The sequence below is a fragment of the Suncus etruscus genome, chromosome 12 (assembly GCF_024139225.1).
Source record: "Suncus etruscus isolate mSunEtr1 chromosome 12, mSunEtr1.pri.cur, whole genome shotgun sequence".
Taxonomy (NCBI): domain Eukaryota; kingdom Metazoa; phylum Chordata; class Mammalia; order Eulipotyphla; family Soricidae; genus Suncus; species Suncus etruscus.
In genome coordinates, this window is record NC_064859.1 from 75,534,631 (window position 1) to 75,552,307 (window position 17,677).

At 45.1% G+C, this 17,677-nt stretch overlaps 1 protein-coding gene across 1 annotated transcript in view; it reads right to left on the reverse strand.

Annotated features, from left to right (window-relative positions):
* Window positions 1-229: 229 nt before the first annotated feature.
* NOL10 (nucleolar protein 10) overlaps window positions 230-17,677 on the reverse strand; it is a 112,971-nt gene continuing 95,523 nt past the window's right edge. The window contains exons 20-21 of the mRNA XM_049784517.1: window positions 5,434-5,536; window positions 230-539 (exon numbers count right to left, since the gene is read on the reverse strand). Of these exons, the coding sequence (XP_049640474.1) occupies window positions 420-539; window positions 5,434-5,536 (223 nt within the window). The 3' untranslated portion in view covers window positions 230-419. The remainder of the gene's footprint in view (window positions 540-5,433; window positions 5,537-17,677) is intronic.

Below are 17,677 nucleotides of genomic sequence, written 5' to 3' on the forward strand. Positions count from 1 at the left end.
CGTGAGGAGAGCAGTCAACACGCTTGGGGTAGGACGGGGCAGTTCTGGGCAGTGTCACCCTGGCTTCAGGACACAGTCACCTTCTTAGGCCAACTTCTTGAGTCCGAATGACTTGACTTTTCGTTCCAGGCCACACGTTTCACCTGTGGAACCCGCACACCTGAAGAGGAACACACAGCCCGTAGTGCTGGATCATACTCGGGGCAGAAAGACAAAGTCAGGAGAGGAGCTGACTAAGCTGTTGCCTTGTCTCTGGGGGACACAGGACAATTGGGTGTAGTTCTGTTTCCAGGCCTGCCCAGGGTAGTTGCCGGCTCCCTGCCCGTGCAAACATCTCAAGATCTGTGTATGTGCTCCATGGGGGTGTGCAAGGCTCTTCCAGGGAAAGCACTGCCCGTTGGGGTGCCCCTCATGCCAGCTCAGCGAAATGGCCGCCCTCTCCGAGATTTGGACCTCAGGTGACCGGCTGAACGTCGTAGCGTCTTCCGCTCCTGGCGGTGCAGTTTCTCGGCCTCCTGCTGCTGCTTCTGCTGCTCAGACTGGAGGGGGAAAGGAGAGGAGAAGCGAGCGGGTGAGAAGAGAAACCGACACCCCCCCCCTTTGTGGTAGCACGGCACCTCCCACGGCGCCACCATGGCCGGGCATCGGGTGGTGAGGGGACTCGGCTTGGCAGGAAGAGCAGGAGCAGGCTGACTCCAGCAGCCCTGGGCAGAGCAGCAGACACAGCCTGCGGCTCTGAACCCCAGACTGACACGCTGGAGAGGCTTTTGCAGGGATGGTGCTACCAGAATCCTCATCTCATTAGACTCCACTTAGTGCTTTGACTGTCCATGACTTCTGTCTATAAAGCAGACTGTTAGTCTGTTCATAGTCTGAAGAGTAAAAAAACCTGTTCCTGTGCACTCCAAGTATACTGGGGCCACAAACAGGCAGGTGTTCACCAGATCTGGGGCTGTTTCAAACTCCCCTCTCAAACACCAGCCAGACCCCAGCCCTGTGAAACATGGGGTGGGGTGGTTGTCAGCCAGTTCTAGGGGCAGTGGCTCCCTATAGGTGCCCATTTGCCAAGCTGCTCCACACCCTCTGTGCGCAATAGCACCATGACCAGCTACTAGATGCCAAAGAAAAAACTCGTAGTTGGAACAACAGCTACACAGAAGGTAAACAGAGAAAGCAGTTAGGGGCTAAGTTTTTGTTGCTGTTTTGGTCTTTAGGCTACATACCCAGTGGTGCTCAGGGGTCACTCCTGGTGGTGCTCAGGGGACCCAATGCTGGTGGCAGGAACTGAAGTGTATCGGCTGCATCCCAGGCAAGTGCCTTAGTCCTGCACAGTCTCTTGGCCCCGAAGGAACCAAGTTAGTAGAGCTCAGAAGCTCTGCTGCCAACCCTGCTCCTGCATCAGTGATTGATGCTTCTCTGTGAACCGGCAACTACTTCCCCTCTCTCTTCCTGGGTGTGCTTTTGGGACTCACTCCCAGGGTCTCCACATGCCAGGATGGTGCTGAAACTTGCAGTATTAGTTAGTCTAGAATGCATGTTAGTCTAGAAGAGTCTCCACACCTCCTCATGGGTGTCTCCAGCCTGCCCTGTCTGCATCCTGTTGCACTCTGTCTCCAGTGCACCCAGCAATGCCACAGGCACCTCTGCCCAGGGAGGCTCTTGCCTGTCAACCCTCTTCAGTCCAGTCCTCAACTTCCAGACACAGAGCTTCACGTTCACCCAGGGCCCCTACAGGTAAGTCTCTGGCAAGACTCAGGGGTGCTGGGGCCTCCAGGGCTGCAGAGATGCTGGCATGACATAGTACTGGGAATGAACCCTGGGTCAGTTGGATGCTAGGGCTGCATCCAGCTGCTCTCCTAGGTCCCGCCCCATCATTATTACTTTTTAAGTGACATGCCAGTTTTCTATTAATTGGAACTTTCCAACAACTTCTGACTGCTCTTTGGGTTAAGGTTTCAATTGACCCTATCCTCTCTCTCCCCATCATAACACCAGGAGTGAACCCTGAGAACCATTGGGTGTATAGTCTAAAATTCAGGAGCAGTTCTCTTTCCCCTGGGAGACTATCTGGCAGACTCCATGCACGCCCCCCTGCGGGCTGCTCTAGCCTTGTCTGCCCAGACAGTATTGCCTTCTGCCAGCACCATGAACGATGGCTGATCTGCCCTGTGTGCCATTGATGTCTGACACCCAGCATGGATAAGAGATACAACGAGCTGAGGGAAGGGTCCACCCCAGCAGACCCAGGAAGGCTCCAGTCTGGTCCTGACAGCCTTCTCTTCCTGCAGTTGCGAAACAGAACATTTCTGATCCAGGGCTGGAGATAGTAAGCTGACCTGGGTTTGATCTCTGCCAGTTTTCTGCTAATTGCTACTTTCCATATGGCCCTTCTGGGCATGCCAGGACTGATCCTTGAGCACAGAGCCAGGAGTAAGCCTGAGCACTGCTGGGTGTGGCCTCAAACCCAAGCATCCCCCCACCTACCAAGCACTTCTTATTCAAGTAATTTCAGGAAAAGACATGTGTGTTAATAATAAAGCTAAATAGTGCAGGAGCTTTCAACAGCTCCAATATGAACACTTTCCTCTTGCAGGCAACGCCGCTTCCAGGAGCATATTATTTTGAGAGGAGCAGATGGGGTTGGGTGGGTAGGGGAAAAGTCTCTCTTGCTTCTCTCTGAAGCACAGGGACTCTACAGTGGACTAGTCTTGATTAAGGGGCCACTGGGCTCCCTGTGACTTTGCTTTTCCCTCTCTTCCTGCTCCAGGCCCAGCTCCTTGCCTACAGCCCTGCACACAGACCGAAGAACAGATAAGGGATTGTGAGAAGTAAAATTTCCTTATTTGGAAATCATATCTGGTGGTCTGGCAAACCAGACAGGGTTTACTCCTGTCTCTGTACTTAGGGACCACTCTGAGTGATACTTGGGGTGCTGGGGACCGAACCCAGGTCAGCCATGTGCAAGAGAAGCACTCTACCTGCTGTGCTATTGTCTTGGCCCCTGGAAAAGAAATTTTTAATCTGGGGGCCGAAGAGAGAGCGCAGCAGTAGGGCATTTGCCTTGAAAGCAGCTGACCCAGGACCAATGGTGGTTCAAACCCCGGCATCTCATATGGTCCCCCATGCCTGCCAGGAGTAATTTCTGAGCAGAGAGCCAAGAGTAATCTCTGAGCATTGTGGGTATGGCCCAAAAATCAAAAACCAAACCAAACCAAACCAAAAACCCAAATTTTAATCCGGATTTGGATCAACTGAGCATTGTCTCTAGCCAATTTTAAATAATAATATAGAACTATCCCCCTCTAATTTATTCCCAGTGTAGAATGTATGGAAATTCAATTTTAACAGGACAGATCATGCAGCTGGTATAAATCGAGTACTAACCAAAATGCACAATTCTCCAGATGTTCTTGAAGAAAGCTGAGACTGACAGTTAAAGTTTTGTTAGCCAAGTGATAAGACAGACACAGACCAAGTACTAACTCCTGCACTCTCAAAATCAGTTGCAAAGTCTGCCTGGCTCCACTAAGAAGGTTATTTCAGTTTTGACTTGGCTCTGCTTGTAAAGAAACAGCTTTTCATAATCATAGTTTTTTTTTTTTTTGTTTTGTTTTGGGGGGCCACACCCGGCGGTGCTCAGGGGTTACTCCTGGCTGTCTGCTCAGAAATAGTTCCTGGCAGGCACGGGGGACCATATGGGACACCGGGATTTGAACCAACCACCTTTGGTCCTGGATTGGCTGCTTGCAAGGCAAACGCCGCTGTGCTATCTCTCCGGGCCCTAATCATAGTATTTTCACTGTAGCGCGAAGCTCTGGAAATGAAAATCTGATCCTCAAGTTTTCTGACTGAAAAGGTTGGGCAGATACAAGCCCCCAGGGGGGAGGGGGCCCTCTTGGAATACAGGACACTGTCTGTGCTAGGGTAGCAGGGAGTGATTTCAGCTCCTGAAAGAGCCCCTGGGCTGCTGGCTCCTGCCAGCCAATTACACAGCATCCCTATCTCAGAGGGAACCAAGAAATACTGGGATGAATTGGAGAATATATAAGAAACTAGGAATGGGCCACACCAAGCCACTTGACGATGTTTAGCTTCTTTAGACAAGATATGTGTGAGATTGGATCAATATTACAGCAAGTAGTGTGCTTGCCTTGCATGCAGCCAACTCAAGTTCAATCACCGACATCCCATACTGTCCCCTGTGCACTGCCAAGAGTAATTCCTGAAAGCAGAGTCAGAAATGACCCCCAAGCACCACTGGTGTAGCCCTAAAACTTAAAAAAAAAACAAAAACAAAAAAAAACTAAGATATGTGAAAGGGCAAATGTGCTCTATATAGAGATTTTTTTTTTCCCATTAAAAAGCTTTTCACACCGAGAACTAAAAAGTTGTTCTGGGCCTGGAGAGATAGCACAGCGGCGTTTGCCTTGCAAGCAGCCAATCCAGGACCAAAGATGGTTGGTTCGAATCCTGGTGTCCCATATGGTCCCCCGTGCCTGCCAGGTGCTATTTCTGAGCAGACAGCCAGGAGTAACCCCTGAGCACCGCCAGGTGTGACCCAAAAACCCAAAAACCAAAAAAAAAAAAAAAAAGTTGTTCTCATTTTAGCGAGACTCCTGGATACACCATACTCTTCTGAAGACCAGAAGAGAAAGAACAGGAAATGAGAATCTCAGAGAACACACATGTTCTCAGAGAACACAAAAAGCCAAAAATCAGAGTATATCATTGTCACCAGACTCCCCAATCAAATGACCCTGAGACCCTCGCCACACCCACAAGGCTGGCTCTAAGAAGACAAACAGTAACTTGGTGAGGACACAGGGAAAGTTGCTGCTGGGAATGCAGCGGGGTGCAGCTATTGGAGAAGAGTCAGCACCGTTGCAAAAAGCTGAACAGCTGTCATGACCCAGCAGCTTTCTCTCTTATGTCATGCCAGCAATGCATTGTTCCAGTTGGGAAAACACTACCTTCTGGAACTCCAAACCCCAGGTAAGCCTGAATGGAGAACTCACCAAATCTTGGTGTTTCCCAAAAAACCTTACCTGTTCTTTTATAGCCTTAGATCAGTGGTTCTCAAACTTCCCCTGCAGGCTCACACCAGTCTGTACGTGGACAGACTAAGTCATGACTTGGGCTCTGCAAAGCTGCCCAGTGATCTGAAATCACCTGGCTGGGTCTCTAGCAGCCCTTATGTTCTCAGAGGCCTACCAGGGCTGGAAACATGATTGGCTCTGCCAGGGCCAAGCACTGTGCTGCTCTTAACCCAAGGATGGTCCCTGGATTCTGGGAAAGTGCTAGAACCTGAGCACAGCTCCCCAACAGAGACAAGTGTGGCAAGACAGCGCTGAAGTCTGAAGCACTCACCACACAACGAGGAGGAACATATTTTTTCAGTGAAGAATTAATTCAAAGGCAGCAACAAAAACTTACCTTCTTTAATGTAAATGTTAACTGTTTGCTGCCAACTGTAGTGTCTGACACGTTCAAAGGTGCATTTTTGGCTTCCCGTTTCACACGCTCTTCAAGGGTTTTGCTGTAGGAAAATGAAGACAATGATAATAATAATTAGTACTGTGTTTTGATTTGGTCTCTGGAAAGCTTTAATCAGGTCTGATCACATGATCACATCTGACATCTTTGATAAAGACAGAAAATGACATCTGACACAATGGAAAGAATGAAAGGCATTTATATTCATTCAATCCTCGTTTAATAAACATGTTGTAAAAAGAATGTCTGCCACAAACACCCCCTCATTTATTATTTTAAGTAGCAATAGCAAATATTTCAGTGTCTGCTCATTTATCTCACAGAATCATACTTCTGAAGCATGTAATTATTGCAATGGTCAGCAGCACTTACGCTTCTGTGGCATTTAATCTTTAAACCATGCTCAAGTGATGTATTTCAGCAGCAGGGAAGGGCTATGAGAAGAGGTTCCTTCCTCACCGTATTAGCTCTGCAGACCACACTCAGCACGGTTAGAACTACTGGGAGCAAGACTGATGACATAGTTTTGTAGAGAACAGAAGCAATTCCAGAAGGAAGTTCCAATCCAGCCCTCTTCACTGTTATTTTTACGTGCCTTCCCCTTCAATTTCTTACTTGAATAATTTTTTTTCTGGCGCATTTCCCCACCAATTTAATCCATCTTGTTTTCTGACCATCTTACCCACACTTTTCTAGGATTTCCTTATCACTGTTAGGTCCCTGTTGTGCTTTGCTGTGCCTTGCAATGAACTCTCACAAGGCTAATTAACACCATCCATCTCTGCTTTACAATCAAGATGCTAGATTTGAATTCCACATCATTTACATAATTTTTCATTGCATGCTGTGACAATGAAGTTTTATGTAAGAACTTTGTCCTTTGTCATGAATTTGGTAGAAAGAAAACAGTGGAACCGAGTCTAAAGAGATGCCCTTACAGTGAGTTTTGACATCAGCTCTAACCCCTCTAGAACAGGTTAAATAAGACAACATCCTCATGCTCTTTTTTTTTTTTTTTTAAGAGAAGGAACAGACTTTTATTTATTGCTCGCCTTTCACTCCAGTCAATTTTTCCTTTCACAGCTTGACAATATTTATGTAAAACAAAAACCCAGCAAGGAGCTTCCAGGAGATTTTGGGAAGGAGAGCGGGGCACACCTACTCAGCTGGGCTTTTGTTTTCTGCAGCAATAAAAAGGGCCTCCTGCACTAAGCCAAAAAAAAAAAAAAAAAAAAGTGTCCTGCTTCTTGTGAACTGGTAGTGCATTTCTTCCACAGCGAAAACAAAAACCAAAAATGGTCTCCTGCCCAATGGTATGTTGTATCAACCCGTGCTTAAGACAAAACTCAAGTGTGTGGGCTTTTTTTTTGCCGTTTTTCCTCGAGCAGATTTCAAGTAAAAAAGAAGATTGATGGAGGAACTTAAGTTCTGGTTTCGGGCGTCCTTGGAGTTACTAGACTTGAACTAAAAGGCCCTCCCTCCAAGGGCAGGTTCACAACTGGAAGTTGGACTTTTGTGATCTGTCAGGGTTTGTCAAGAGTCGCATGTAAGGGGTCGAGTTCCGTGGTAAGGGCAAGGGGGCAATAGTAAGGTGCTGAATGTGCAGAAGAGCTCAGTGAAAAAGGGCCAGGCTTAAAAAGTCCCATCATGTGAAGCAAGACCTCTCTGAATCCAAACAAACAAACAAACAAACAAACCCAAAAAAACCCATCAGGGCAGAATTGTGTTGGGCAAAGCGACATCTTAGGATACTTGGAAGGAAAAACGAAAAAGGGCTCTTATGACCTTGGTTACCTTCCAAGTGGTGTATGGGGGGGGGGTGGGGTTTAAAAAACAAAACAAAACAAAAGTAGGCCAATCCTCATTTTCAAAACTGCATACCACAAACATAAAAGCTACTCATCAAGTAGGTTTTTTTTCTGGGTTTTGGGCCACCCCGGTGATGCCAGGGGTTATTCCTGGTTATGCACTCAGAAATCACTCCTGGCTTGGGGGGACCATATGGGACGCCAGGGAATCGAACCACAGTCCGAGGTCCGTTCTGGGTCATCTGCATGCAAGGCGGATGCCCTACTGCTGCGCCATCACTAGGGCCCTTCATTAAGTAGTTTCTAAAAAATGAAATAAAGGTATGCGAGTTCTGACTGTGAAATCAAGTCTACTTACTGGTCAGTCCAAGGCCACCACCTCTAGAAACAAAAACAAACTCTTCAGAGAGACGCTGCCCATAGTCTGCCAAGTAGTAAACAGCAGATCTAAGTCCATTTAAAAACAAAACTAAACAAAACAAAAACAACCAAAGAAAAACCAACCAAGCAAGAATTTTCCAATGAAGACCAAGGAATGCTCAGGCCATGGCCAGGCCAAGCCGGGCCAAGGTCAGGCCTGCTGCCCTCGAGTCTCGCATGCTTAAGTCCATAACTCAGCACCTAGAAGTTTCTAGGTCTTGCAGGGGGTGGGGAGGCATGAGCCGGACGTGGGGATCCTGGTTCAGGGCTCAGCTGGTGTAGTGGCGGCCCTGTCCGAAGCCGGAGTGGTTGTACTGGTAGCCCCCACCTCATGCTCTTTTGATGCAACTGAGAGGGGGAAGAACATTCTCTTCTTTCTACTTTAAAAACAAAAAGAGGGGCCAAAGCGGTGGCTCATGCGGTAAGGTATCTGCCTTGCCCGCACTAGCCTAGGACAGACCACGGTTCGATCCCCTGGCGTCCCATATGGTCCCCCAAGCCAGGAGAGATTTCTGAGTGCATGGCCAGGAGTAGCCCCTGAGCGTCACTGGGTGTGGCCCAAAACCAAAAACCAAAACAAAACCCCCCCAATAAAACAAACCCAAAAGGAGACCATGGTTGACTAGGCCAGCTTCATAGACTCACTCTTTTCTCAAAAATGAGATGTAAACCAGCCTTGAAAGATTCTGGCTACACCAGCCCAGGAAGCACAAAGCTGGACATCTCAGGAGGAGAGGGTAGGCATAGCCCCTACCCTACCAAAGCCATGCTCGATGCCTACATCATCCAGAATCACTGTTTTCTGATGATCTATCTCACTACTGACTCTCTACGATACCCTGAAGGGACTCTGATTTGACCACACTTCAAGTATGTGGGCTGTTGGGCTGATATCACCAGGACTTAATTTGGAGCAAGTGCTGGCACCTTTCCCTGTTATCTTCCTTCTTCTGGGAAAGCCTGGCAACTGTAACCACACCCACAAATGCAGTCACCATGTTTGAACTGCACCTTCTTCCAGGAGACTGGCAGCTGTGTATATGCCCCTAAATTTTGTAGTATCATCACTTTGAATTTCTGGACAACTTCATTTGTTTGATGCTGTCATCCCTAAAGGAAAACCCCAATTTAACAGACTGGACATATAACAAGAGCTTACTAAACCATCCGTCACTGTATTAATGACTTCACTGGTGATTCAACAATTTTCACAAATAAACTTGCTACTGTATTTTTTCCTTTTCTCTCTTCCATCTTTTTTTTTTTTTTAATTTCCTTTTTCCCCCCCAGTAACTTTGCTTTCACTTATCTGGAAACAAATGTATTATGATCAATTATGTCAACTATGGAATGCCTTTTCTTTAGATAAGTAAAATTAAAAAAAAAAAAAAAAAGGAGGCACACACTTCCCTCCCAACTTGCACGGGGCCGAAGCAATAACAGTGGTAGGGCATTTACCTTGCACGTGTCCAACCCTGAATAGACCCTAATCTCCCATATGGTCCCCCATGCCTGTTAGGATCAATTTCTGAGCGTAGAGCCAGAAGTAACCCCTGAGCACTGCTGGATGTGACCCAAACCTTCTCCATTCCCCCAAAAAACCCAACCCTAAAACTCAACTCAATGGAGGGGACAGATAGAGAGAAAGCACAGGGGTTAAGAAACTTGATGTGCTCTGTTCAACCCAAATTTGATCTCTGGTACTGTCTGTATGGTATCCTGAGAACAGAGTGACCACAGGCAAGTGAGCTACCTCTATACCCCCCCCCCCAATATAAAACCCTGAATGTATCCTCTAAAACAAAAGTTTATACCAAAATAAGAACTTGATCGCATAAAAAAAAAATTGTGTGTGAATTGTGCAGAGGGTCTTCTTTTTCCCAAAATCAGATCTTTGAAACTAATTATTGAGGAGAATATAGCCCCTAAATCATCTATAAGACAAAGTGACGGCTTCTTTGAAATTCTGAAGCTACTGTTTGATGTTCTCACCATGAGACATTTATCTCTAGTTTATGACCCTCAGTAACTTACTAAACATACCTTCTTTATATGATTTGAGACATAAAGTGGTTAGCATAAAAGTGGCACTCTTTTCTAAGCAATAATGTTATTAAGAAGCACTTTTAAAGTACTTTTCATCTTCAAAGTTCTTTACAGACTAACTAATTAATCCTTTCAACATGGCTGAGACAGAAGTATTTATCCTTTATAGATGGCAAAAAGGGAGGCAAGATGTTAAATGACTTGCCTCAGGCCACATAAGGATTCAGGCTTAAGCCCAGGATCCCAGTGTCAGTTTCCAGGCTTGTGTCACACCATCCTTGATTTATACAGTTTTATTCAGAAAACATGTCCAGGAAGTCCTGGCATCGACAAGCTTCTGCATGACAAGCTGAATGCATTAACGATTCAGCTGAGCTGCCTTTTCTTGAGACAAGAAACCAGAAGTGAAGGGAAACAGATTCATGTACAGAAGGATTATGTGAGTCTAAGCAAATTCCTCCAACTTGCCTGCCCCGTTCTCATTCTCTCCTTTTATAGGCTCTGAAAGCTGGCAGGAACTAGGGAGTCAACGAGACAAGGTGGTACTCAGAAAACACTAATTTGGGAAGAAAAAGACTTTTCAAGCAAATAGGTGGGAAATTACTACTCTTTCAAGAATGACCTTATTTCCTCCATGATATAAGTTCTGGTTTTCGCTCAAGGTACTTTCGATGTGTGCTTGTAAAAACTTGTTCTGTCTAGGCTGCCTGGAGAGACAAGCCAAATTTTAGAACGAGCCGTGGCAGAAGATCAGACAGGGGGACTGAGTGTGGAGATTTCTACATTAAAGCAAGTTCCACTTCCCTCCCTTTGAAAGTCAGTTTACAGAATGTGGCTGCTAACCAGCTCTTCCAAAGCTTGCCTCGCTGGAGTGTGAATTCAGCCCGAGACAAGATTTAAGGAGACAGATGCCGGAACACGCTAGTAGTTAGGACAAAAGGCATAAAATAATCTTATGGCAGCCCTTCTTCTCAGCGGGGGTACCCCACCCCCAATCTTATTTCATTTGGGTCTGTCAGCATTTTGCCCTTTCTAGTTGACAGAAAGATACAAATCTTAAAGAAAAAAAAAAATTTGTCACAAGATGAATACGTAAAAGCCTGCCTTTCATGGAGATCACTAAGAAGATAGGTGAGAGCTGGAGAGGGACCAGAGTGGAATCACTTTTACAAGATGGAGATGGCTATGTGGGAAAGGACACACATATCAGTCGGGTTATCCTGAAGATAAAGGGGCACAGGGGAAAAAGTCAATCCAAACATTTAGTTGATGCTACAGGATAGATGAATGACACTTTTATGGTATACATGGACAAATATTAATATTTTTGTGATGCAAAAGAAGGCTTTTAATCTATCCCAAGATCACAAAATATTAACTCAAAATGATATATGCACACTACTGTTCACTGTAATGCTAAATGTAATAGCATAGATATGGAAACAGGTCAAACATCCAATAACAGAAGAATGGATAAAGAAGCTATGGCATATATATATATATATAACAAATTATTATATAGCTATAAGAAAAGGTGGACCCGGAGAGATAGCACAGCGGTGTTTGCCTTGCAAGCAGCCGATCCAGGACCAAAGGTGGTTGGTTCGAATCCCGGTGTCCCATATGGTCCCCCGTGCCTGCCAGGAGCTATTTCTGAGCAGACAGCCAGGAGTAACCCCTGAGCACCGCTGGGTGTGGCCCAAAAACCAAAAACCAAAAAAAAAAAAAAAAAAGAAAGAAAAAAAAAGAAAAGGAAAAGAAAAAAAAAGAAAAGGTGAAATCTTGCAGTAATTTCAATGCTTTTAATTGGTTATATTGATTTATTTTGTATTTTGGGGGGTGACACCAGGGACCAAAACCAGGGGTACACACATACAAGGCAAGTGTTCTACCAATGAGCCACATCCTGGTACTGCTTATGTTGCTTTAAATCTCTGATCTCAAGGACCATAGACAGGTATTTCATCTATCAGCTTTCTGTACCAGAAAGAACTCAACATGGGAAGATGCAGGAGCCTGCAGTTTGAGCCCCAGTACCTCATGGTTCTCAGCACCACTGGGAGTGACCCTCAAGCAGAGTCTGGAGTAATCCTTGAGTACCACTGGGAATGGGCCCAAAGTCAAAAAAACCCAAACCAATCACATAAGAGCCAACTACACAACTGCTCACAGCCACTGCAGCAGTGAGCACTCTAATGCAGAGCCCAGAGAACTGAAAAGCCTGTGGTGGCTTCTCTACCTCAAGGTGTGCCTCTGAGATTTGGAACATTTCACTAGGTACTACTCTCCATGAAATCTGTCACACAGAGACATAGTTTACCGCTGTAAAGAGGTGTAGAGTAAACCAAGAAATAATACCCCCAAACTAGGGGGTAGAATATATACCCAGCCACGCTATGAATTACTGACGTCACACAGACATAGGTAGACCATGTATACTTACACTCAGAAAGAAAGCATTTCAAAAGTTACCATAAAACTCAATGAGCCAGTTACTCGCGAAGAGGATAGTATCATCTATTCATGTCAAAGGAAGAAAAGCAAAAGTCACACATATGTGTGTACATATCAAGGGGTGACTGAATCTAAATCAACACATACACAATTACCCCAGAGAGGGAATTTGGCTGTACAAGAGAGATTTATACTTTTGTTAAGAGTCCTGTTTGAGGGCCACACCCAGCAGTGCTCAGGAATCACTCCTGGCAGGCTCGGGGGAGCCATATGGGATGCCAGGGATCGGACCTGGGTTGACCGAGTGCAAGGCAAGTGCCCTATCCTCTGTACTAACTTCCCTCACCTTTTACATTTTTAATATTTAAAATTGGGGGGTTTGGGGGAGTGTCACAACCAGCAATGCTCATTAGGTATTCTGACTCTGCACTCAGGAATTACTTCTGGCAGTGCTCAGGGAACCATATATGGGATGCCAAGGATTATGCTGGGTTAGCAATGTGCAAGATAAGCAAGAACCCTATCTGCTCGACTATCACACCAGCCTGAGGTTTACACCTTTTATTCTGCATTAAGGACAATCATGAAAGTATTCTTATATAACAGTACATATTACTAAGAATATCAAAAGATTTTTCTTCACGTGTTAGCCTGGAATCACATTGCTTTTAATAATAGATTTTAAACATTTCTACAGAATCAAGACTGTAACTCTTCAAGTTCTTCCCATTCAGTGAAGAGAGCTGATGGAGGCCAGAGTGACCTGGTCACACACAGCTAACTCGAGGAGTGGAAAACACAGTGGGGGTGATGTGAATTATTGAACCACCCCGGGAAGAAGATGAGCTCCTTAAAGGTGGGGAAGGTTTGAAAAATCTGTGTTTCTGGAGCCTACCACAGGGCAGGCACTTCAAAGAATGCTTTCATAAAATGAAGGGAAAGGCCACCCAGCAGGTAGTACTTATTACTGAGGGGAAGGAAAAGCCTTCAGTCACTACAGTCTTTGGCACCCCCAGCATTTGTGACCGCTGTGCACTGACCCCAGACTCAAGAGGCTGATTGTTTGGCCAGCATAAACCTGTGGGTCTCTCTCCCTAGAAACAGAGATTTCCCTCTCTTGTCTCTCTGGTTCTTCCTGAGCTACTTCAACCTGTGTACCCAGTCCCAGGCCCTCCGACTCCTTATCCAAGCCCTGTGCTGTCATCACCTCAGTGCGCCACACCCCCACTCATTAAGTTTCCTTTTCCTAATGTTAGTCTCTCTCCTGCTCCTCTCACGCTGAAAATCTGTTTCTGATCAAGTTATAAAATTCTCTTTCACTGCTCAACTTCTCAAGAATGATGATCTATCACTGTGTTCAGAATCTGAATTATCTAGACTCATGTTCCCGCACAAATATGCATATATGTACACACATATGTATAGTTTTGGAATAAGTCGAAGTTACTAATCATATTGCTGAGTAACTAATCTATACTCATATTTCCTGGTATTTGAAAAAGCAAAACAACTTTGATTCACTCATCAACTCTCTAAAAAGACATGTTGTTTGTGGGCTTAAGAAACTGGTCCCGGGGCCGGAGAGAAAGCATGGAGGTAGTGTTTGACTTACATGCAGAAGGACAGTGGTTCAAACCCCAGCATCCCATATGGTGCCCCAAGCCTGCCAGGAGCGATTTCTGAGCTTAGAGCCAGAATTAACCCTGGAGTGCCTCTGGGTGTGACCCAAAAACCAAAAACCAAAACAAAACAAAATAAAACAAACAAACAAACAAACACCAAAAACCTCATGGCCTTTTCCTATTTTGAAACACACAGTAGTCGCAGGTGATTGGCCTAAGAATGACATCTCTACAATTTCATCTACTGCCCCAATACATTTGTACTTTGTACTGTTAATAGCGTGGCTATTACCCTAAACTCAAGGAGATATTTCCTGTTCTCATGCACTGCAGCTCTGAGCTCTATACTCCAGCTTCAACTGTGCAAGAAGATTGAGGCTGGATCTCCTGAACCCACACATTTCTGTACCACCTCACCTACCACATGCATTATTCCACTGAGTGTTATAGGAAGGCCCTTAGCCACTGCATACTGTAAGCACCCAGCTCACTGCACTTAGCCTGAAAGTTGTCATACATTCTGCCTCCTTTCATGCATTAGCAATCCATGATAGACTATCCACCCCAGTCAGGCTCTTCCATTCTCTTTTGAAATTAAATTAGTAACCAGGCAAAGTTGTACTATGTTTATATGTGCAGTGTTCATTCTTAGATGGGCTTTTCAATAATTTGGTTCTGGGTCTCATTCTCCCTGCATTTGTCTCTAAAACAGAGACAATTCATAATCAGAACTGAGAAAATGAGAGGGGGGAAGGGAGAGAAAGGGAGAGAGAGGAGGAGGGGGAGGACAGAGGGGAGAGAGAAAGAGAGGAAGAGAGAAGAGAGAGTGAGAGGGAAAAAAGGGAGATAGAGTAAAAGATATATATTTATATTTATATATATAGGAAGTACACATTCCTATTACATATTTACATATGTAAATTACATAATATGTACACAATTTACATGTGTAAATTACATATTATCGTATTTGCTGGCGTATAAGACGACCCTCTAATTCTGCAGTTAAAACAAGATTTAGGCCTATATTTGCTGTATCAGACAGAACGTTCCTGTGCTGCAACTGTATGTACCACATTGAGCCAATCACAACAAGCAAAGGTTCAAAGGTTATACTGTAATAGACTTCCTCTCTGACTCAGGCCAATCTGAGCAGGCTTTTGACAGTGTAGATTCGGGTCCAGAACATTGTCTAATTTGCATGCATAAAAAGCCTGCTTGGATTGGCTGAGTTAGAGAGGCAGTCCGAGCAGCCTGGCAGTGATTGGTGCAGGATCGAGTTGGAAAATTCGTTTTGTGGCAATATTCAGACAATTTTCGTTTAGTGGCATATTGTAACATTTTTCGGGATATACTCAGCATATAAGACGACCCCTGATTTTCGGTTGACTTTTTTTGTTTCAAAAGTCTTATACGCCAGAAAATACGGTACATATTACTATTTGTTGATTTTGCTGCAGAGCTAGATCCCTGGCCATAGATCAAACGTTTTTCAACAAGAACTTATCCAATACCCTTTTGGTTCTAGATACTAAGTCAAAAGTAAGGGATAAGTAAACAAAGCAAGACAAAAACAGCAGATAATTCGACAAAGTTGTTCACTCCACAGAATCTGAGTATTAAAAATAACCATTCTTCTCTTTCTTTTTTCTTTCTTTTGGTTTTTGGTTTTTGGGTCACACCTGGTGACGCTCAGGGGTTACTCCTGGCTCTATGCTCAGAAATTGCTCCTGGTAGACTTGGGGGACCAAATGGGATGCCGGATTCAAACCACCATCCTTCTTCATGTGAGGCAAATGCCCTACCTCCATGCTATCTCTCCTGCCCCCCTTCTCTTTGCTTTCTGAGCAGAACTTCAAGAAAAACATTGGGGCCAGACTATAGGTAATGGAAACCAAATTATGTCCACACAAAAACTTAAATGATCAGCTTTTATATTGGTATTAGTTGTACTAGCCAAAAAACAGAAGCAACTGCAATGTCTCTGCACTGGGGACTGTCTACCTAAAACGTGATGCAGCTATACAGCAGGTCATCAGGTGGCGAGAGGACAAATGAAATGTACAAGTTTGTGCCACACCACAGCCAATGGCGATGACATTAGGGCTAATGAGAGAAATGGGACCATATATAGCCATCACTGAGAAGAACTGTCCGAAGAAGGAAAATGGGCAGAAAGTAGGTAAATTGGTAGTGTGGGAATAAGATGGTAGAGGTGAGGGTAGATAGGGGGTCAATGCTAAAGGGATAGGGATCAATATGTTGATGTAAATGTTCTAGAATGAACTGTTGACTGTAGTGAAGGTCCCATACTCTGAAGACACAAAAATGCAAAGACTGATACACTCTTAGGTGATTTGTAGCTGTGGGTTAAACAAATTATATCTCAAGGGATCTAAGGGGGGGAAGGCAAGGTTTCTTTTGAAGAAAATATTCCCCAAAGCTATTAAGACATCAAAGACATCTATGATTAGCTTCTCTGCTCACCAGCATCTGTTGTTAGTTGGAACCAGAATTTGGAGAGTGCACTGGCGCTAAATGGAAAGGCTCTCGGAATGGTCAAGGTTCCCAACTCTGCTGGAAGGGTTAAGTAAACATGCATGGAGCACATCTCTCTTCCCTAACACAAGTCAAGAACCTTATCTGGGGGCTGAGGAGATATGGCATGGAGGTAGGGTATTTGCCTTGCATGCAGAAGGATGGTGGTTTGAATCCCAGCACCCCATATGGTCCCCGAGCCTGCCAGGGGTGATTTCTGAGCAAAGAGCCAGGAGTAAGCCCTGAGTGCTGCTGGGTGTGACCCAAAAACAAACAAAACAAAACAAAAGAACCTTATCTGTTCCCCTGCTGGGACACATGACAATCAGTTGTTCACAGACAAGGGGTCCTTGATCAGAGTGTGAGACCCACATTAGGACAGGCAGGGCCAGAAAGATGGCTCCCAGGGCTGAAGTGGGGTTCAGTGCCCAGCAACGCACAGTTCCCAAGTACAGAGTCAGAAGCAGCCCCAAACCCAAACCAAACAAATGTGGAGAGGAATAAAGGCATGTGGGCCTCAGTGAGCACTGTGGCCATGTGTGTGACCTGAGGGCACTGCAGCTTGGGCACAACCTGAGCTCACTGCAACAAAATCAACAAAACCAATGACAAAGTTGGGGAAGGGAAAAGAAAGGTGGGAGAATAATTAAAAAATATTTTTCCATTTTCTCCCTTTCTCTATTTTGGGGCTATACCCAGCAGTGCTCAGGGAACCCTGTGAAGCTAGGAATGGAACGTGGGCCTCCTGTAGGCAAAGCCTGTGCCCCACACTGTTAAACCATCTCTCTAGTCCAGCGGTCCTCAAACTTTTTAAACAGGGGGCCAGTTTACTGTCCCTCAGACCGTTGGAGGGCTGGACTATAGTAAAACCAAAAATGGTGAACAAATTCCTATCCAGCACACTGCATATATCTTACTTTGAAGTGAAGAAACAAAACAGGAAAAATACAATATGTGGCTCGTGGGCTGTAGTCTGAGGACCACTGTTAGTCTCATCCTGACTCTCTTAATTGAAGGGTTCAGTGGCATTAAGTACATTCACCTGCGTTCAACCATCACCGCTACCCATTTTCAAGAACCTTCCATCTTCCCAGACTCAAAGTCAGTGCTCTTTCCCTGCTAGGGCCCCTTCTCCTTCTCCAGCCCTGACAGCCAGCAATCTCTTCTCTGCCTGAGTGTCCCTGACTGTTCTAGAATACCATTTCTTCTCTTCTCTCAGATTTTCCTACAAAAGACTTAAACTTTTCTAGCAGTTTTCCAAAGGACCTTTTCAGTAATCGGGGAAAGTGAAATGTG